The sequence below is a fragment of the Engraulis encrasicolus genome, chromosome 14 (assembly GCF_034702125.1).
Source record: "Engraulis encrasicolus isolate BLACKSEA-1 chromosome 14, IST_EnEncr_1.0, whole genome shotgun sequence".
Taxonomy (NCBI): Eukaryota; Metazoa; Chordata; class Actinopteri; order Clupeiformes; family Engraulidae; genus Engraulis; species Engraulis encrasicolus.
In genome coordinates this window covers 47,377,543-47,399,155 of record NC_085870.1, presented here as the reverse complement: position 1 = coordinate 47,399,155, position 21,613 = coordinate 47,377,543, and the positions used below count along the sequence as shown (strand labels likewise).

The following is a 21,613-nucleotide window of genomic DNA, read 5'->3' as shown; positions in this document are numbered from 1 at the left end:
ATGGCGGACCATGGAGAAGATCCCGCTTTTCATGTATGAAAAGTGCAATTTTTCCAGTCATATTGAATACTTAGAATTTGATGGTGTTGGTAAGTATTCGTGAAAAAGGTAACATTAGTGAATGGGCAGCATGAATTCTGGAAATAAACAACTAAAAATCTCACACAGTGTCCCTTTAAGTCATAATAAATAGAAATAGCTTAAAAATGGTTAAAAAGATAATTTAATTTGAATGTGAAATTTAATTAATAGGCATATTCCATTAAAATGATGAGTATTACATAGGAAAGCTAAAACAATAAGAATGCAGGTCATTTGTTGGGCCTTTTGTAGCCTATATTAAAAATGTGTACTGTCGCTTTAAGAATTGACGAGCCGGCTTTCATTTCAGATCGCAAAGAACTGTGGCGTGGGAGCGACCAGTTCTTATCTGTTGCTCTGAAGCTCCGAGCTTCTCGCAGACTTTATAACCTTTTATTTTCATTACAGATATTTTAGTTTGTTCATACACATGTAGGCAAGTATTTTGAGAAGAACAGTAAACGTCAGCTATCATTTTAAGACGTTGTGGAGTGGATTTATTTAAATTACATGGACATTGACAGTGGAAACAGTATCTTTGGGTCGGAGAATATAGCCTATCAGCGTAAGAAAAAGCACTTTCCTAGCGGTCTCACCAAGAGCAAACCTCTACAATCCTGAAAAAGATGCTCTGCCTCACCTGCACCTGTTCACTTTTTCGCAGCCAACTCTGCAGAGATGTGCTTCCTTTAGCTAGTCTACCCCTTAAGTTCTCTCTTGCTTGATAAAACGACATGTCATCATCTGCATGTTTCTTAGTTGGGTAAACAACCTGAGCCATGTAAAACGTTGACTGCAAGATAGCTGGCTGTCGTTTTTCCCAATATCTGAACGTGGCACACCGGCTGTCAGATTATTTAGGACCACTAAACGTCCTAAACTCGACATCGGCTGAGACATTATTGTGATCATGTAGTTTAATACTGTGTAGTCTGCTATGTTTCGAGCTCACCTCAGGCCGCCAGGGCAGTCGCTCTACTCCCACGACATCTTCAACATATTTTGTGTCTTTGCCCTGGTCGCATGCATGCTTGCAACATATGCCACATTTTCAATAATCTAGGCCTACTTCCTAGAGTATCTAACAAATTAAGAAAAAACACATGCACAAACATACTGTGCACACACAAAAATAAAGTGTTTATGCTAGATGTCATTGACTTGAGAGGGCTATTTATTTTGCTAAATGTAGGTAATAATTAGGTCACTTTCACCACCTTCAGATTACTGTCACCACCGTCAGTTCTTAAGTCACCACCGTAAGACGGAGTTTTGGACATTTTAAATGAATGTGCTTACAAAATTTTCCTTTGCAGTTGTTGAATTATCAAAGTAATAGCAAATTTAAGCCTACACGAATATTTGTGAAATTACAAAAAATTGTTTAATCTATTTAGCCATTAAGTAAGCATTGTCTGACAGCACATATTTTTAAATTAGAACACACGAAGCAGTATTAAAATAGAATGAAAGTGAATTTTCAACATTTAAAGGCATATGTGTGAACCAAAAAACACACACAATCACTTAAAAACTCCAGATACATATGCAACCAAATCAATACACTTTTTATTGCTTTTAATTGTGTCTGACGGTGTTGACAAAAAACAAGGTATGATCGGAGAAACACCTGATTTCTGAAAAAAAATGGAAAATGGGGAGATTGGCATTGTGCATTTCTGAAAAGCCAAGACCTTTGTCTACGAGGATATACCATATTATTTTGTAATTCACTTCGTTTTTTTCTTTCAAGATTACAACCTGTTTTAGTCACTTTCTCAAGAATCAGTGATAGGCGCACAAGCGCCTGTCGCGTGCCTTCTCCCTCCCCACCTGAGTTGTTGCGTAGACCTCACATCGCTCGTGCCCATTCTCGACGGGTCTGATTAATTTGTATGACTGACTGAAGTCTTTATTGTACAAAACTTCAAACAAAATTCTGAATTATAAAGAAATCAAATGATATTGAAATATGAAATTATAATTGTATAGGCTATTATTTTCCCCTCCCTTGGAAGGGCAATATCAGCCAAGGTGGACAAAAGGGCAGTTGCTCGGGCACCGTGGGCAACTATGCTGTGCACGTGCCTGCTTCTGCCCCTGTTAATTTGCCCTGTTCTGTGTGTGTCTCCACCCCCCCCCCCCACCACCACCACCACCACCACCCATCCCCCCCACCCCCCCCCCCCCCCCACCCGGACGTCCGGACCCTCCACCACCGGCTTCTGTGACGCTTCTCTGCAACTGGACACACACACACACTGACACAGACACAGACAGACACGCTCCTGGACTCTTCCACTTCCATTTTCCCCTAAAATAAACCATGTAAAGTGACGCAACTGTGGTCCTCTTGTCTGGGCCGTGATGGGGGAGTTTCAGAAACTATAGTCATCACAACGGTATAGGTTTTCCCCCTTACTATCAACAATGAATTTCACATGCTTGCCAATGAAGTTCACCCATATACATATACAAATTGGTTGGTCATGTCACTGTTTTGACAACACAACATAAAACTGTTTTGAAAAGAAAACATCATTTAATTCAAAAAGGTAGAGGGCTGGAGGGCTGCGGCGTTCAAGTGGTAAAACTGGTGGTGGTTTGAAGGTGCTCTTTGGCCAAGACGTAGAAAATATATTTAAAAAAGGCAGGACGCCAAGGCACTCTTCTTAGATAAAACCGCTTTATTATTAAGTCTAGTTCATGTTAGAACTTAAATAATTAAAAATACTGCCACTGCCAACATGTTTCAGCCGCTACAGGGCCTTCATCAAGGCACAGGGTTTTTTTGCTACCTAAACGTGGCGCTGGCTGGCTGTCAGATTTATGATAACTAAAAGTTCTAAACTCAACATTGTAGGCTATTAGAGAGGTTGATTGTGAGCATATTTTGTACCCTAATATGTAGACTGTGTGTAGGCTACATTTCAACCTTTCAGGCTCTAGCCGACTCACAGGCATCAAAATCTTTCGTGTCTATTATAGGCGCTCAAGCGCCTGTCGCGTGCCTTCTCCCTCCCCACCTGAGTTGTTGTGTAGACCTCACATCGCTCGTGCCCATTCTCGACGGGTCTGATTAATTTGTATGACTGACTGAAGTCTTTATTGTACAAAACTTCAAACAAAATTATGAATTATAAAGAAATCAAATGATATTGAAATATGAAATTATAATCGTATAGGCTATTATTTTCCACTCCCTTGGAAGGGCAATATCAGCCAAGGTGGGCAAAAGGGCAGTTGCTCGGGCACCGTGGGCAACTATGCTGTGCACGTGCCTGCTTCTGCCCCTGTTAATTTGCCCTGCTCTGTGTGTGTCTCCACTACCCCCCACCCCCCACCCCCCCGGACTTCCGGACCCTCCACCACCGGCTTCTGCGACGCTTCTCTGCAACTGGACACACACACACACTGACACAGACACAGACAGACACGCTCCTGGACTCTTCCACTTCCCTTTTCCCCTAAAATAAACCATGTAAAGTGACGCAACTGTGGTCCTCTTGTCTGGGCCGTGATATAGGGGAGTTTCAGAAACTATAGTCATCACAACGGTATAGGGTTTCCCCCTTACTATCAACAATGAATTTCACATGCTTGCCAATGAAGTTCACCCATATACATATACAAATTGGTTGGTCATGTCACTGTTTTGACAACACAACATAACACTGTTTTGAAAAGAAAACATCATTTAATTCAAAAAGGTAGAGGGCTGGAGGGCTGCGGCGTTCAAGTGGTAAAACTGGTGGTGGTTTGAAGGTGCTCTTTGGCCAAGACGTAGAAAATATATTTAAAAAAGGCAGGACGCCAAGGCACTCTTCTTAGATAAAACCGCTTCATTATTGACTCTAGTTCATGTTAGAACTTAAATAATTAAAAATACTGCCACTGCCAACATGTTTCAGCCGCTACAGGGCCTTCATCAGGGCACAAGGTGAATCAAGCATCATTTAATTCAATACTGTCCTACACTGTTTTTCCCTTATATTAACACTGCACTCAAATGTCACATTTATTCATGTATAGAAAATGTTTTTGGGAGGTACATCTCACATGGAATCTCTCAAGCTAAACAAACTAGCAAAAGTAGGCAGCATCTGTGTTCAGTTGTTTGTTTTTCTTTTCCTTTGTCAAGAAATGCACACGGTAACACCATCATTCATTTTGTCTAGAGATAGCACGGTATAGTTAGTTTGTCTTAAACTGTAAAGAAACCTGCCAGGAAATATTTTATTTTCTGGTAAAAGAGGACTATGACAACTCTTTTTAAACAGGTTTTGGTCAGAAGCCTATTAGGAATCATAAAGGCAGCTTTATTGCCAAATTTGTCACAATGCATAATTGCTTATAGATACAGGCTGGACAAAAATCAAAAGTGAAAGACAAGATGAACAACAAATAATATAGACTATGGTCTTATGTTCTATCCCGTCTAGAATGATTTTATTGTAGTAAATAACACAATAAATAAATAAATATAACTGAAGAAAAACATCCCAGTAACGTCCGAAATTCCCATCGAATTACAACGTCAAATGAAATAAAACATTTAACTTAAGATGGACAAGGATTATTCTGGGGCATGCACATGTATGTAGGGTAGACTGAGTACAGTTGAGTACACTTTTATTTTTGTCCCTTTCCATGTACAAATTAGACTATTAAAACGTCCTTAAAAGAATGTTGTTTTGGACAGAACATATTTTCAGGATGTGGGCAAATATATAGCCAAGGAATTGTATATCTAGGATGCTTATTTATGTAATTAATCAAACAAAAAATATGCACTTTTGTCCTAACTGTACCCGAGCTAAAAAACGGTGGGGTATAGTTGAGACGTAGCCGGGTACAGTTGAGACACCATTCTTTTTTCTTTCTTTCTTTCTTTCTTTTGCTAATAGCATGGCCACTAGAAAATTTCGTTACTGAACTTTACCCATTAGCCATTTTACACTGGTTTTACATAGCAAAATTAGCACTACTAGCGTCTCAATTGTCCCCTTCTGGTCAGATCACACATTGATAAAGACTGTTATGCTGTCAGGGAATATGTATGCTTTTAGAGCACATATCTTGGTTTGCAGTGTAATGTAACTTATATCAAGAGGTTAACTATTGGTAATTAGATATTCATTGTTGAAGGACCCTGGTGAACGGAATCTGACCCGTCAAACAGCTTTCCCCCCAATATCTTTGGATCTGCGTTCTGTACTGGTTTCAAATGTTCCATGATCAAAGAGGATGTTGATGCACACATCTACAGCAAAAATTAGATCAGAATCTTGTTGTTGTCCAGAGATATTTGATTTGTCTCAACTGTACCCTGTACTCAACTACTCCGTCTACCCTACTAGATCAGCAGTGCTTAGACATACAACACTGTTTACAGATGCCAATTTGTAAATTCAATAAAAGGAAAGGTGGCAACAAACAGACTAGAACGGTCCCTGCATTAGTTTGAAAAATTGAAGTCCAACTTGTTTTGGTATTGACTGAAGTGCAGTCGAGAGCACAACATCCAGCTTGTCTTTTAAGGGTTCTAAAACAACAATGAAGCGTAAAAGTAAAAACAACTCACCAGGACACGACATGGATACAAAAGTTAGAAGTAACGCAAAAGCCAACATCATTAATTGTTTTTGTTCATATTCAAAGTCCATGCTGCTGATTCAGGAGTGCTCAAGTCACACCTGTACCTGTAGTAATCAGGGAAGCCAATCGCTTTGTCCTGTCAGCAGCCCTGCATGTAACATAATACCCAACCTGCCAGAACCTGTTCAGGTTGTAGACTTCCGTCTCAGTATAAAGACATGAATAGTGGTAGCTCATGCTATTTAATTATTTACTCCTACATTTTTCTAAATAGTTTTTGTTACCCCTCAGCAGCTTTGTTAAATACTATTGTAAAAGCAGGTTTCACACATTTTGCAGAAATGATGAAATCGCCTACTGTCTACAAGTTATTATAAGTCCTTGCATCCTTTCCTGCTGCTTGAAGCCTCAGTGTCACATAGTCTCTATAGGAAAACAATGACGTTTCCATGCTGTCAGCAGAGCAGCAGAGCTTTTGGGGGAGATTTTCCCCATTTAACATCCCACATGAGATAATGACTTTTCAAAATATTGAATAAAACCTTGATCATATGGCATTAATCATGAGGCCTTACAATCAATTGGCCTTACATCACGAGCCCACAACTAGCAGAAAAGGACACAAGGAAAGATAATGACTTGTACCCACTCTATATTTCAATATTTCCTGGAATGGAGCCACACCCTAGAATGTACTTCGTTTTACACTTCCAGTTGGAGGTTGAACCATCTATTGTACCTCTCAGAGATGCCTAAAAGATAACGTCCCACCAGATCACTTATATCTGGTGACTGACATATAGTTCTTATAAGAATGTGTAATGTTTCAATTACAATGCTTTAGCTTTTTATGTATTCTTCATTATTAGTCTTTATCATTAATTGGCTACTGTATATCAAGAAATCTGCCTTGCCTCACAATGCAGATTAAATTTTCCCCCTAAAAACAGGAAGGTCCATTTGACAAATACAGAAATCCTCTCTACTGTTTGTCTTCCATCTTTGTCTACATAACAAACACAAGATTTGTGCTCAAATAACCATGCAGTTCAAGTACAAAACCAGTTTCACTGCCAGGCAGAAGATTGCTTGCGTAGATAAGGACAAACCATCTTACGGTACAGTATCATCACACACTATTAAGCCCACATGCAGCGTCAATGTAGGAGCCATTTGAGTACTTTGTTTATATTTTCTCATCTTTATTTAACTCAAGGAAGAGCGCGACACTGCTTCTTCACAGTTCACCACTTTTTTCTTTGGTGCTGACGTTTCGGCACTAGTAACCATACCACAAGTGAAAAGACTTCTTAAATAAACAAGTGCATCATGGGACACCCAAAAGGAGGTCCCTCCCAATAATTACAACATGGATGTGAATACTATTTACATATATACATAAAAAGGGGGCAGGAAATAAGACACAGCATCAGGGTCCATACATTACATGAGTTAAAAATTCACCATTGTAGTCAGTCCACATGAGTAAAATTATAACATCACATTTAAACACAATTCTTCATTTAATCCACTTTTAAAACTTTTCAAAGTAAAGATACAGTATGCCTCTCATTGTAATAAAAGACAATCAATATCACCACCACATTTTGTTTTTTTTACTTGTTCAATTCCAAAAATGCATTTGTATTCGCTTATTCTAGTGCGTAAAGGATGACTGGTTTTACCCACGTACACCAAACCGCATGGGCAAGTAATGGCGTAAACAACATGTGTGGAGGAACAAGTGATTACATTATTGATTTTGTACTCTTTGTTGTCAAGAGGATTCGTAAAAGTGTGAGATTTTTGCATGAACTGGCACTGTGCGCAGTGGCCGCACCCACAGACATCATATAGGAAGACTAGATGCGCCATCCGCGTTCCCGTCATGCAAGTCGAACGTCCGCGCATGGCGGCCATGTTAGCGCAGCCTGCTGGCTCAACCAGTTGCAGTGAGTTTTTGGTGATCCATAGTCTTCAGATGGCCATAATTCCTTCAAATTGACGTCAATTTTCGAAAGGCTTAGTTTGTTATACAGTATAAAAAAATCTGAACGTAAGTATTATGTTGACAATGCATAGTGATTAATATTCACGTTATATTATATTATATTATATTACATTACATTATACTGTACATGGGCCTACAATCATGTATAATATGGTTTAGTAGGCTTATTCAAGTCATTAAATAGATCCCATAAACAAATGCACAAAGTATTCTTTTATATTTTGAGTAAAATAACAATTAAACGATCCCATGTGTGCTACATTCTGCTTTGGGTTCGACAGCTCCAACCTGTGTGAGTCATGAGTCATGACGCTTAGAATTAAATTGTTGTGATGTAATCTCTTCCAGTACCTCATCTGTCGCCTTTATCTTGATCCAAATGCGATTAATATATCCCTTCCATCAACGTAATGCACAACAACGGTTAAAATGTGTATTTGCTCTTGGTCCATCTCTATTTTTGGACAAATAAATAAGTGGGAAGCATATTACTCTCCTGTGCGTTTTACCTCAGTCTGCACAAGTTTTAAGGAGCCCTACTATTTATATACACGTGTCAATATTTCAGCGAAATAACAGCATACATATTTCAGCATCTCAACGTCTCAATTCTTCAGTTAACTTCAGGTGTAACGGAGGCTCTGTGGAGAGTTTAGGCTGCGCTAATATGGCCGACCTGTGCGGACGTGCTTGAAATAAGCGATGACGTACTTAGTCTTCCTATATGATGTCTGTGGCCGCACCTGTAACACCCATTGGGGATTGGTGCAAGGAGCGTCTGGGATGACGTCTGGGGCGGAGATTTTAAATCTGCGTGTACCAGGAAGTCTCTCAGATTTTTGCCTCTTTTAGGGACAAACACGGGAGGTTCGGAAAACTCACTGGTAAGCTGGGGGTCGGTCGCCAGAATATGCCAGTGTTTCATAATGGAGTCTTTTATCTTTGGAAATGTTGGAGTATAAGTCGAAATAATTGTTAATGGTGTTTTTTGTCGGATGTTTTTTTGTGAGTGAGAAGATGTTCTCGTGAACTGTTGAGTGCTGTATGATGTGCCTCTTCCACCCAACTACTTGGATAGCCGCGCGCGTAAAACTTTTCTTTAAGGCACTCTGCCTTGTCAACGAAATCCGCGTTGTCCTGACATACCCGACGCAGACGGAACAATTGGCTTTTTGGTAATCCTCGTTTAAGAGGTACCGGGTGGTAACTGTCTGCTGACAGGAAAGTATTCCTGTCCGTTTCCTTCGTGTAGAGACTGGTAGTAAGAGACGACTCTGATTTGGGTACCCACATGTCCAAAAAGTGCACTCTATGGAGATCTGATTCCGCTGTGAATTTTAGATGAGGGCTGATGTCATTTATCCACACAATAAACTCCTCAAGTTGTGAATTTGTGCCATTAAATATGACAAACGCGTCATCTATGCAACGAAACCATGTGACTACGTGCGTAAAAAAGGGGTTAGTGTCTGCGTTTAGAATGTACCTGTTGTTCTCAAGGATGCCTACATATAGGTTTGTGTAGTTGGGGGCGAAAGTCGAACGCATGGCTGTGCCTTTTGTCTGTAAATAGAGCTCAGATTCAAAACTAAAGTAGTTGTACTTCAAAACAAAGGCAGCGAGGTCAACAATGAAATGCGAGGGTGGTAATGCTTCAGCTGGGCGGTCTTGAAGGAAAAAGCGCAATGTATCCAGACCCCCATTGTGTGGAATGTTAAGGGTGGTTTATGCCTCGAGATCAGCGTCCCTGCGTCATGATGAAGTGAGCCGCGCAGTTAACGGAGTGAAGCCCCCCCCCATCACGCAGGTACTCTGGGGCACCTCCCCGAAATTGTGTCTCGACGTAGGGATAATGCAGACAGCGACGGCGTGAAGGGCGAAAATAGGTCTCTGATTGGTCCTCTCGACCAGCCTGCTCTGTCCTCGAGTCGAGAGAACAAGCTACTTCCTTGTTCTAACCTTCGTCGGTCTACGGTCTGTGAGCTCTTCCTTAAATAAGTTGCCCGTGCTTTGTCGTTTGATTTATTTACACGAACCAAAGACAACACGTGCGCTTGCAAGTTACGACGCTGTTTCGAATTGAGCCGAAGTTATTTGGACAGTTGAACAGTGTTCCGAGGTCGAGGAAATATTCTGCTTCGTGCGACCTATCCTCGACAAATGAGCCACTTTTTTGTTCCAAACTATGCTCTGGCTGCGATCAAAAAATGCATGTGACATAAATATGTAATGTTTCATTTTCATTGTCGTCGACTCTGTGAAGCTAAAAACAACCGACACGTCTAGGTTACTCTTTGTATTGAAGGCAGTTTGAGCGTGAAATGACATCGCGCAGACCGCGCTTCAAAACAGGGCATAAACCAAAATTAACTGCATCATGGCTGGGACAAGCTCACTCCGTGGCACTGAAAGGAAGTATAACCCGCCCTTTAGTGTAAAGGCTCTCCACGTCTAAAGTGACCAGAATAGAATTAGGTGGAATTTCAGGTAACATGCTGAGCTTATTAATAAAATCAATTGAATCCCTTATGAAGATGGTAGGCTATGCACATACGGTTTGAGAAAATGGTCCACATATTTTGACAGTGGTTCCAAGAGGGTGTTAATACCATTAATGATGGGTCGCCCCGGGGGGTATGGTCATTTTTTGTGTATTTTGGGTAATGTGTACAACACAGGTCTGACTGGATGTGCACAAAAGAGAAAATCAAACTCAAAGGTTTTGTGATCCAAAGTTTTTTTTTAAACCATTCTGTAAAAATTGAAGGTTTGATACTGTTCTATTGGATCATTTCGTAATTTTCTGTAAAACTTGGTGTCACACAGCTGTTTTAAAACCTCATTTATGTAGCGGTCTACATCCTGCACGTCAATAGCGCCACCTTTTCTATAGCTTTGTAAACTAAATGAGGCATGGGCTATGAGAATGCTAATGCATAAATCCACATACTTGCCCTTTGGCGTTTCGTTCAGCTCTCTCCGTTCTGAAGAGGCTTTTCCAATGTTCACACAGGCAATTTATTTGCATGTCTAAAACTGCTTTTCCTCTCAATTAGCTCATCTGCATTCCCATTCGTTAGTTTTGCTGGTTATGCCATCATGACATTTACAATCAGCTAACAGTCAGTTTTCAGTGAGCTGCTTGCTTACCCAACGAAAGGGAATTTAGTCTCGACACGCAACGCAAGACTTGCAGGTTCAAAACAAAGCACGCGCTTGGTCAAAACTGCAAGTGCTCTGGGGTGGATTTCTCAAAACCAAAGTTGCTTACTACATTGGCTACTTTGTTGTTTTCAATGCATTTTCCCATTGGCAACTACCGAAGTTGCTAACAGGCTAGCAACTTCTCTTTTGAGACACTCACCCCAGGCCACCAGATGGAGATGGAAATATTGCCATTTTTACCAAACGGGTCAGTCAAACAAAACCTTGAGTTCCAAGCCATTGTATGACTATGAAAACGTTGCATAGTATTTGGAGTGAGGTAAAGGAAGAGTGGGATTTGAACCTGCAACTCTCTGATCTACATACTATCTCCCCACTAGGCCACAGCTGTTTACATTCTACTACATTTAAATTCAGCTGTGTATATCCCCCTCCCTCTTCATATTTACTTTCCTGTCTGAACTTGAGTCTGAGCTAGACATTCCTGGGGTGGATTTCTCAAAACAAAAGTTGCTTACTACATTGGCTACTTTGTTGTTTTCAATGCATTTTCCCATTGGCAACTACCGAAGTTGCTAACAGGCTAGCAACTTCTCTTTTGAGAAACTCACCCCAGGGGTCTATTAATGGGAGCAAAGCACGTTAAGAGTGCATGCGGGCCTGTGTACGTGTTGTGATCTCATGATCACGATTCCCTGCATTTCAAGACTTGTTAGAACTGGATATTCTAGTTTGGACACGGTTTAGTTTGGACACTGAATTCTTCAGTTGCATTAGGTCAATAATGGGTGTGTCCCTACAATGGGAATGAGAGGAAAACGTGTCAGAGCGGTGTGAAGTTTCTCTCCTGAAGAGACTATGAAGGCTAATCTAATTTATAGTGCCGTAGGTTGGCGGAGGCATGGATCCCGACCGAAGAGATCTGCGACTTGCAACATCATCGTCCTGTAATAGAACCGGTAAAATACATCAATTAGTGCTAGTGTTACATAGACAGAATACTTTTTGTCCTTTTGGATTTGTTCTGTGTCATTTACAGTACATATGATATGGTAACAAAAACACACAATAGACAAACACAATACCCCACCCCCCCTTATAGGACAAAAAGACAGGTTGGCAATATGACAACACCTCCAACTTGAATACAGTGATAAAGTCTCACAACATATACTGTAAAACAACAGAAGTCTAAATACATGTTTATTCACCGTGTCACTGGGATCCTGTGGGGTCGAAGGAGAAGAGTCTGCACAGCATGGGCTGCACGAGCAGCAAGTAGAGCCTGTGTCAAAAACAGCAATATGTGTGTTAACCCCTTTACGCAGAGCCTCTCTTATAACCAAACTGACACCAAAATAGTAGTGATCAAGTCTTAATCTGTTACTCAAGGGCATGGCGTCACCAACGTGGTGCCCACAAAAATTATCATTCAATCATAGTGTGAGAACGATGTCAAGACATCGTCAGGACATTGGTAGAGAATTTTGCAACAAGTAGCCCTCAGATAGCCCTCAGTTGCCCTCAGACCCAGAGCGGTTGGAGAACCTTAGGGTCTTGGTAATATCACAGCAATGTTGTTGTAATGTAGTTGAGTTTTTTCAGCAATGTGTAAACAGGTTGTGCTGGTGGGCCCATCGGCACACTGAGGCTATGCAGAAATTATTTTCCATATAAGGCCAGAAAAAAAATGTCCAAATAAAAATAGTTAACGCTTGTTAGGCATGCTCTTACCTTTGTTGTTCCTCTTGCAACGTATAACAACCGCCAACACAAATATTGCCATTCCTACTGTAGATAGGACTGTAATCCACAAATCTAGAGTAAAGGATGATAAACATTATGAGCAAATGGAGCTGCCTGGCAATATAGGTAGGCTATATGGTATATGAAATTACAAACAATATCTGTAGGCCTACATTTTTATGATCACCAACACACAAACAAAACAGAACTTGATTTATATTATGCACGCGCAAACACAAACACACACACACACACACACACACACACACACACACACATTTTTAGAAAACGAAAGGCACAAACCAAGGTAAAGTGCCTGTAAAATGCCTGTGTAAAAAGCTAGCATTAGGCCCACGTGGATAAAAAGACCCAGTTCTATATCAGAGATCTTACAGCTGTAGACATATTCGGTGATCTTGAAGAATTCAGTTCCATGTTCCACCTTACAAGTGTACTGGGTGTACAGGTGCACAGCCCTCCACGTGTCAGCTGAGATGTTGATCACAGATTTCTTCTGGAAGGTTCCATCCCCATTAGGCAGCAGATCAGATACAGATCCATGTACCTGCTTGCCTTCTCTATACCAGGTGATGTTCACTTCCGGGTAGAAGCCTGTAGCATGGCACATGATTGTAGAGGGGGGAAAACCACTGAGGAAGACTGAAACATCTGGGGGAACTGGAGAAAAATATGAAGTATGAAGTAATGAAATTTATTTTTAAAATAAATAAATCAATCAATAAATAAATCAATAAATAAAGCCCTTAGGGTTGAAATTGCAGGCCAGCTTTGATGTTATAGGCTACATATAAGGTGAACATTGGTAAAGTGGGGCGATATTTGAAATTTCAGGTTCTCTGCCATATGCAAATGCCATTACATCACATGCCAAACTTATTTTCAAAATCTAGGATGTCTTTTACAAAATTAAGCAGACATTTTGGAAATATTTTTATTACAGGATAAATTATTTTGCTATCAACAGTTCAGGATCAACTTCATGACCATTGGTAAAGTGGGACATGTCTGCTGTTAAAGAAGAACAGCATTGTTTTGCCATTTATTCCACAATTGACATGGATATTTAAGTTTGTTATTTGTGCATTTATGTAAAACTGTTTGTTTACATACATTTTGCTACCTTGATAAAAAATAATTTGTTGCATAAACCTTTTTACATACAACGCACCCATAAACCTGATAGACTACAGCAAGTATATTACTACTGAAAAAGAGACTACAAGATTTTATTAGTAATTTTCTTATAATAAGCAATTATAAGCAAAATGTAAATAATACACTATTTGCTGTCCCACCATAACAAAAATCCCTGTCCAACTTTAACAATATGCCATTGGTAAAGTGGGACAGTGGAAAATGTGCCCCTATTTAAAATATTTTATTTAAAAAATCAATGCATTTTTAACTAGATGATACTTAATTAAGTCACCTTTCATATGAAAACAGTTGTTGAGGCCTAACACCAATATTTAAAGCGCTAGGCCCTTAACATTATTGACCTCAGATTGCTACTGTATGTAATTTGCAACATCGTTGGTTTTATTGGTTCAGCCTTTGAGTGACATGTTATCACACCCCCCAGGAAGACATCACAACCACACTATTATATTTAAAACATTACATGCTAGAGGAAATTTATCCAAAAGATTTAATTGACTACAGTAAAGCAACATGAAGATATTGATGACAAATGTTAACTGTCCCACTTTACCAGTTGTCCCACTTTACCAATGTACAGTTACAATATATAAGTTAAAATATTTGGAATCATCCAACATTGTGTGTAGGATGTAGTTACAGAAGCAATTCATAAATCACAAGTCATGAACACATTTGCTTTATGCCAAAAACATCAAACAGTTTTAAGTCTTCTACTGTACCTGTCTTATCCACGCATCCTGATACATTCAGAATGTACATTTTTAGTATCTTAATGCAATCATATGTAAATTCAAGCGGTCCTGCAGTCAGCTTCTCTCCATCATATGCTTTTTTTGGTCCAAAATATTGAGGCTTTCCAGTTTTGCTATCGTATTGGCATCCACACGTCATTTGGAGAGTATGCAAACCTGAAATATACAGTTGTGAATTATGAAATATCACTCTGAAATGCATCTACTGTGTCATTTTGTGGAGTGGACGGGTATTTTATTTTTGCTTTTTCATCTGCCTTTGATTAACTTGTAGGGTTATGGGCTATAATCTTATTGATCTACTCTTAAAATATTAGCCTACCCATAATATAGTTTCTTCTTTCTCAAGCACATTGACTGCCATCTAGCCATACAACAATACAATGAAATACAACTATATTTGCTGGATAATGTGCAAATAATACTACTTTTGCTGCTATTGCTATTGCTATTACGTACTGTATAGGCCCTATGTGTGTCCACTCACCGCCAGTTTCGTTTCTTTTATACCTCTCCAATGCAAATATCCTCTCAAACTCCTGCTGGCTTCTTTGTGACTCTTTGGTGCTAGTGTTCCAGTACTGTGGGTCCAGAGTGGCCATGCACTCCATCCTGGGAACTTTCCTCCTGTTGTTGCTGTCGTAGTAGCAAATTTCTCTACCGTCGAACACATCAGTCTCCACATATTCAGGAACGCCTTGGATTCCAGACATGGCGGTGTAGTATTGCTGCAGGGTGAAGATATCTGGAGAATACAAATACCAAACCATGGAAATCATTACATTATTCAATGCAGTAAGGTGGATAATAAAAACATACATACCCATGTTGTTGCTATTGTTGCTGTTGTTACATACAGCATGCCTGTTACAAATGTCCCTCCATTCTCAACTCCTCATGTTCCTCAATTTGCCCATTGCTGTGGGTTCATTTTTATTTATTTTGTACTACTTTTGCAACAGTTATAGCAGAGGTTTGCTCTACCCGTGTTGCTGCAACTGTAGTTCCTAATTTTATTCTGCTGCAGAATTGGATCAGTGATCTTATGTTCTAAATTGCAGTCTAAGGCAAAAAAAGGTATATGTGAGAATGTGTAATCTCATTCATCAACTGTGGCAAGACAATATTGGAGTTAATCTGTCTAGGATGGTTCCATCGATGGGCTATTCACTCTTTGCTGAAAATACTCAACTACGTCACAACAATAGTGCTATGACATTTACGAGAGCCTTAAATTACAGAGGACACTCTCTTTACAATGTTGGAGACAGTAATGGTTACAACATGAACTCTGGGGTTAACCTGTGTAGGATGGGGATGGCAATGTTGTGAGAGAGACTTAGAGAAGGATGTGGGGGAGCTTTACAGTTTTCATCTGAGTACTTTTCACTCATTGCCGTAAAGAGTCAACTACTGTACATCACAACAACATTGCTATTACATTACAGAGAGCCTCATAACAGATTTAATCTCGAATTGGTAATTACAATTTTGGTGGCACGCAGTGAGGTTGTAACATACATAGTCTCTGTGCAAAAAGCTTAAGGGAAACACTGCACAGAAAGGTCTGCTACACTCTCAGAGTGCCCTCCATTTTGCAGAGACAAATACAACTTGCATGTCATCATGCACTGCTTATCCATCTATGCACTATTTCCCTGTCCTGTAGAATTTGCTGATAATTCACTCCAAATTCACAATAATTTTTTATATGACTCACCTGAAGAAGTTTGGATTACACGACCGACTAAAAGTACGATCACCCTCCACATCTTCCCAGCTATTCCTTTGTTTTTTCAACACTGGGGTCGGGACCCCATGCGGGGTCTCCTGGAATTCAAATGGGGTCGCCTGAAATGTCTAGGTTTGAAACAAGAACACTGATTAATACATGTATGACTAATTAATATGACAAAATAATTGATTAATGTTCTGATTGAAACACATCATACAACCATGGATCTTCATAAATATCCATAGGTTTAATAGCCTACACGTAACTCAGTTGTGTGTGTGTGTTGGGAAGGTTGGGAACCACTGAGCTATTCCTTTGTTTTCACAGTTTCCTGCTTACGCGAGTCTCCCCTTCTATTATAGTCATGCAGTGCTGCAGAGGTGGCAAAGTAAAAGTAGTAAAAGTAGAGGTAAAACAAAACATAGCCTATAACTTGACTGAGTAACTTGTCTACAGTCACTATAGAGTGATGTAGCACCTGATTCTGTGCAGGTTGGATCAAACTTTGGGGATTTCTTTACAGGTTTTTAGTTTTTTCAGTAAAAACAACATGTAGCTATACATACACGTTATGCATGGTCTTGTGTTCTATCCACACCTAGTATAACATTAATTTTATTGTAATAAATAACCTTTTGACCCACTGCAGTATCTGAAAATAAATAATTAAATATAGCTGAACAAAATATTTTGTGTACAATACTGTTTGAAGAACTTGAAGCCGAAGTCAATTTTGCTGTATATTGGCACATGGACGACACAGCTTGTTAAGGGTTCTAAAACTATGACAACTCTTTTAAAACTTTGGTTAGAAGCCTAAAAATGTATCAAAGGCAGCTTTATTGTACATACATACTGCTTTATTGCATACTGTACAGCGAAATTGCAATTACATTTGTCGCCGTTACATGCATAGACATCGGCAGCACAAACACTAGGCTTTAAGTCAAAAAGACAAGGTGAACAACATGAAGCAAAGTACGGTCTTGTGTTCTGTCCAATCTTATAGTAAACATTTTGCCCCTCTGCAGTATCCACAAATAAATAATTAAGTATAGCTAAGCAAATACATTTGTGTACAGTAAAGTTTGAAAAGCATGAAGCTTAAGTCAATTTTGCTGTATTTTGGCACTGAACTAAACAGCTTTTTTAAGGTATCTAAAGCTACAAGCGTAAAAGGAAAGACAACTCACCAGCACACGGCAAGGATACAGAGGTTAGAAGAAACTCAACAGCCAACATAACAAGTTGGATCCCATGATCCTACAGACTTACTGTCTGCATGAACACTTGTAATATGATACCCAACCTGTTCAGACTTGACTTCGTCATGTATAAAAACATGAATAGTAGTGTAGCTCATGCCATTGAATTCTTAACTCCTGTGGAAGTTTTTCGAAACGCAGTTTGTTACTTTTCAGCATTTTTGATGAATGTATTGTAAAAGCATGTTTCAAAAACACTTTGCGGAAAAATTATGAAATAATGGGTACAATTCATTGAAGTTCCTCACATCCTTCCTCATATCCTGTTAGACTCAGAGTCGCCCCGCCTCCATGGACAAAGTTTCCCCACTGTCAGTAGTCTTACTCTTACGCACAAACTACATTCTGCATTCCCTGACCTAAGTGTGTTGCTTTAACCCATTGATGCCTGATGTTGCGTTGCGCAACATTGGCCCTGGCGCCTGGAGCGTCATTATGCAACATTCAGGCTCATGAGATTTGAGACAACTTTATCAAAAATCTTTGTTTGTTTGAGATGAATGAACACATTCTAATGACAGATGAGGGTCTTAGCTTTTAAATGTGTTCTTATTGCATGTTTTTATGTGCTTCAGAGGCTGAGATATTTAGGTTTTTATAGGCTGAGGTCAGCTTCTCTTAAAAAGGGGTCAGGCATTCAGCACCCCTTTTTGCCAACATGTCATCATGCATAGGCGTATCTATGACACGCTGATTTGAACCCACTATCGCTTGTGTCCAATACGCATTTTTAAGTTAAGTCGTGCTCCACAACGCCCAGTGACAGGTTAGGTTTACGGATGGTTTTGGTTTAGGCACAATTTAGGTAGAAATTCGCCTAATCTCGCTGTTCTTGGCAAAAGTAAAGCAGCAGAAACATTGCTTCACTGTCAGGTTAGGTTTAGGGGTGGTTGTGGTTAGGGCACAGCAAAGCATATTTGCGTTTAGTAACAGAAATGCGCTGTGACAAAACAAAATCGCCGACACGGCGGGAAAACTGCGCAAACCTCGTCACGTGTCAAAAGTGCATGAAAGCGCTTTACCGTTGCGTTGAGGAGCACGCTTTAACTTCAAAATGCGTCGCACCAACACGCTGAATGCACTAGCGTGCGATACATATGCTAAAGCATGATGACAGCCTGTTTTTGCAGGTGCCTTATGTGTCAATGGGTTAATGCAGGGATGTCAAACTCAGGCCCGGGGGCCAAATTTGGCCCGCGGAGCCATTTTTTTTCAAATGTGCATTACAGTTGGCCTAGATACACCATTAATGTACAGCATAACACAACATGAACATGAAATTTGCTGTATCACAGGATGTGCAGACACATTCGAACAGACAAATATGATGGGAAAGAGTGTATGTGAAATTTAACTATGATTATGAAGTGCATGCATGCATGCACAATTTCAGTCATTCAGTCAATTTCACATTTAAAAAAATAATTGTTGAGTTCGGCCCACGACTTCGTTCCAGATTTTGATTTTGGCACTCAGTCAATTTGAGTTTGACACCCCTGCTTTAATGTGACAAAGGTGTGAGAAGCTAATGTTGTTTGTGGTATACCAGGGGGTTAAGAAGCCGTTAAAACATAGAGTAGGCTATATGGATATTTTTGAATATAGTAAAAGGCTAAAATGCACCTTACCTGTCACAATGGAGTTTTTATTTTTATCCACGTCATATTTATACATAAAAGGATAAAGAAAATGTTTAACATTTAAAAATATCCACATAGGGCCTAAGTGTAACCAGCATATTAGCCTACCAGGGGGCAGTGGGGAGAGCCCAAGCTCGCAGCAACTGGCTGTTTGTCTTGCCGTTCAGATTACGATAAGTTAAATGAAGTTAGGGTTGCGTCTTTGCAGGGCCACTGACAGCTTTGGCTGGGCCCAGGACAAAGTCATCTGAAAGGGCCCCCTCCCAATACAATGTAATGAGAACCCAATTTTGGGCCCCGTCTATCCCTGGGCCCGGGACAAATGTCCCCTTTGCCGTGTGTTTGTGTACACATCCCAGAGATTCCACAATTTTTCACCCGCAGAGTTCTTTTTAACTGGAAATGTAAATTTATAGCTATGTCTTAAACTAATGGTCTTGCATCATACCAGATAGATAGGGCAAACATGGCTTTTTGTGGTCATGGCAGCCATGGCTCAATAGTTAGAGTGCTGGGCTTTAGGTCAGAGGGTTGTAGGTTCAAATCCCACTCTTACCAGCATCCTCATCCTGAAGTGCCCTTGAGCAAGGCACCTAAACCCTCATTGCTCCAGGGCCTGTAACCAATACCCTCACAATATCTGTAAATCTGTAGGCTATGGTTAAAAAAATCATAAACTAAGTTTAATTTAATAATAGCTCGCGAAATGCTGATATGATATACATCAGACCAAATAGGTATTGATATGATTTCATATTGTTTTGCCGATATCTTATTAGCATGATACGACCTCATCACCCGCCTCACCTTCCTCCGGATCCTCCGGAATGGGCAGGACCCTCAGTCCTCCACTCTTGAGTGTCACCTCACAGCTGTACTGGGCCTTCTTCCTCTCCTCATGTGACACAATAGGCTCTTACCCACAGGCCCAGTTCTACTGGGTTTTCGTTCTACCGAGGTGTGGCTTCAGTTTTTATTTGAGCTCAGTTTTCTTCTGGAAGGTTCCATCCTCATTGGGCAGTGTCTCATCTACATCCACATCGTCCTCTATCTCTTCTCCGTCTGTCCTCCATGTCATCACCACTTGCTCAGGGTAGAAGCCTGTGGCATGGCGCACTACATAAGGCCGCTTCTGGACAAGAGACACAGATGGACGGACTGGATAAAAACAAAGAGAAAACAATGATTTATATTATGAGGAAACAGGTGATTGAAAAGGAATGAGACTAACATAGTGTACATCTTGCTGTATCTTCCCAACCCAGATGGTTGTTTCCAAAGCTGACATACTTCTTCAGCCAATCAGAACAGTCCTTTTGAAAGTAGGCCTTCCTGTGTGGCACGTAATTTTCCATACGGTTCCAATACAGTATTGGCTGCCTGCGGCATTGACGGAATCCAGGTCATAGTCTTTGGGTCCATTGACATGAAGTCTTCTACATTGTAGCCAAATGCTTCAAAAGCGTCAGTGGCATCAGTCTCATCATCCCACTGGCAGCCATACATCTTCTGAAACACAAGCACCCCTAAGAGACGGGCAGTGTAAGAGGAGAGTTGGAAGTTTACAATCTACACCAATGGTACCAGAATAGCTGTTCCATTGTATACAAGCCATATTCAAGCCATAAGTCATGGTTTACTTTAAAGAGTATGTTATTTATTACTTCAACCCTCAAGCGACCGGACTGTTTTTGCGGCTAATATGAATGAGCAGGGTAATTTATGAGCCCAATGAGTTTATGTAGGAATACCGCTATATACATTATTGTTGAGGGGTCATTCAAATTTATTCACATCTTTGACATACTTGTCCCTCACCTAAAGCGACTTTTTGATCATCAGAATGATTTACATGCCAGCATCTTGTGTCTAGCATCTCTGTGTAAAGATATGAGCAATAAATGGTGTAATCATTCAGGAAATGCTAATTGGATACCCTCACTATATGCTTGATTGGCTATCTCAGGTAGAGCCCTATTTTTTTTTATAAATTATGTGATATTTAACGTTATAGATACAGTATTTATGGGCATCTCATCACTCCTTTCATGGTCATAAATGACACCACAATTTTTTTATTATAATTCCCATACAGATTGGCCAATCCTCACAAAATTCACTCACAACATGCACAACATAGGTATTGACAAACTCCTGGAAGAAAATGATTTTCTGATGAAAATTACAGAAATGGCACACAAAAATATATGCCCGGGGTCACCACGCTCGGTCGCTTTAAAGGGACACTCCACTGCATTAGGTTTGCATTAGGTTTTCCATTGCTAGACACACAGTCATACTTTTCAATGGTCTTGCAAAAATCTCTCAATTCCCCCTGAGATAAGAGAAATCCGCATTAATCTCTTCGCTTCATCTCTTAAAATCGTCATTTTACATCATTGACGGAGGAAATGAAAGAGAGAGGTGGATTTCTGTTG

At 40.1% G+C, this 21,613-nt stretch overlaps 3 protein-coding genes across 3 annotated transcripts in view; all 3 read right to left on the bottom strand.

The window, feature by feature from the left end:
* Positions 1-3,145, bottom strand: part of LOC134463495 (class I histocompatibility antigen, F10 alpha chain-like) — a 64,303-nt gene extending 61,158 nt beyond the window's left edge. Inside the window, exons 1-2 of the mRNA XM_063216690.1 lie at positions 3,108-3,145; positions 2,277-2,325 (exon numbers count right to left, since the gene is read on the bottom strand). Coding sequence (XP_063072760.1) covers positions 2,277-2,325; positions 3,108-3,145 — 87 coding nt within the window. The remainder of the gene's footprint in view (positions 1-2,276; positions 2,326-3,107) is intronic.
* A 9,224-nt stretch (positions 3,146-12,369) lies between these two features.
* Positions 12,370-17,510, bottom strand: LOC134463494 (major histocompatibility complex class I-related gene protein-like). Its single transcript, XM_063216689.1, has 6 exons — positions 17,464-17,510; positions 16,256-16,395; positions 15,023-15,280; positions 14,503-14,691; positions 12,957-13,279; positions 12,370-12,411 (listed from the first exon to the last, which is right to left on the bottom strand). The coding sequence occupies exons 2-6, from the start codon at positions 16,305-16,307 to the stop codon at positions 12,370-12,372; spliced, it is 864 nt and encodes a 287-aa protein (XP_063072759.1). The 5' UTR covers positions 16,308-16,395; positions 17,464-17,510.
* A 2,638-nt stretch (positions 17,511-20,148) lies between these two features.
* Positions 20,149-21,613, bottom strand: part of LOC134462781 (major histocompatibility complex class I-related gene protein-like) — a 53,098-nt gene continuing 51,633 nt past the window's right edge. Inside the window, exon 4 of the mRNA XM_063215988.1 lies at positions 20,149-20,333. Within this exon, the coding sequence (XP_063072058.1) occupies positions 20,149-20,333 (185 nt within the window). The remainder of the gene's footprint in view (positions 20,334-21,613) is intronic.

Excerpts from the sequence above, each read along its gene's own strand:
- LOC134463494 (XM_063216689.1), bottom strand. The coding sequence starts at position 16,307 with ATGTGGAGGGTGATCGTACTTTTAGTCGGTCGTGTAATCCAAACTTCT. Across the intron at positions 14,692-15,022 it reads TAAAAGAAACGAAACTGGCG|GTTTGCATACTCTCCAAATG; the intron begins GTGAGTGGACAC and ends TGTATATTTCAG. Across the intron at positions 12,412-12,956 it reads AACTGGGTCTTTTTATCCAC|ACCCTAAGGTTCTCCAACCG; the intron begins GTGGGCCTAATG and ends GATATTACCAAG.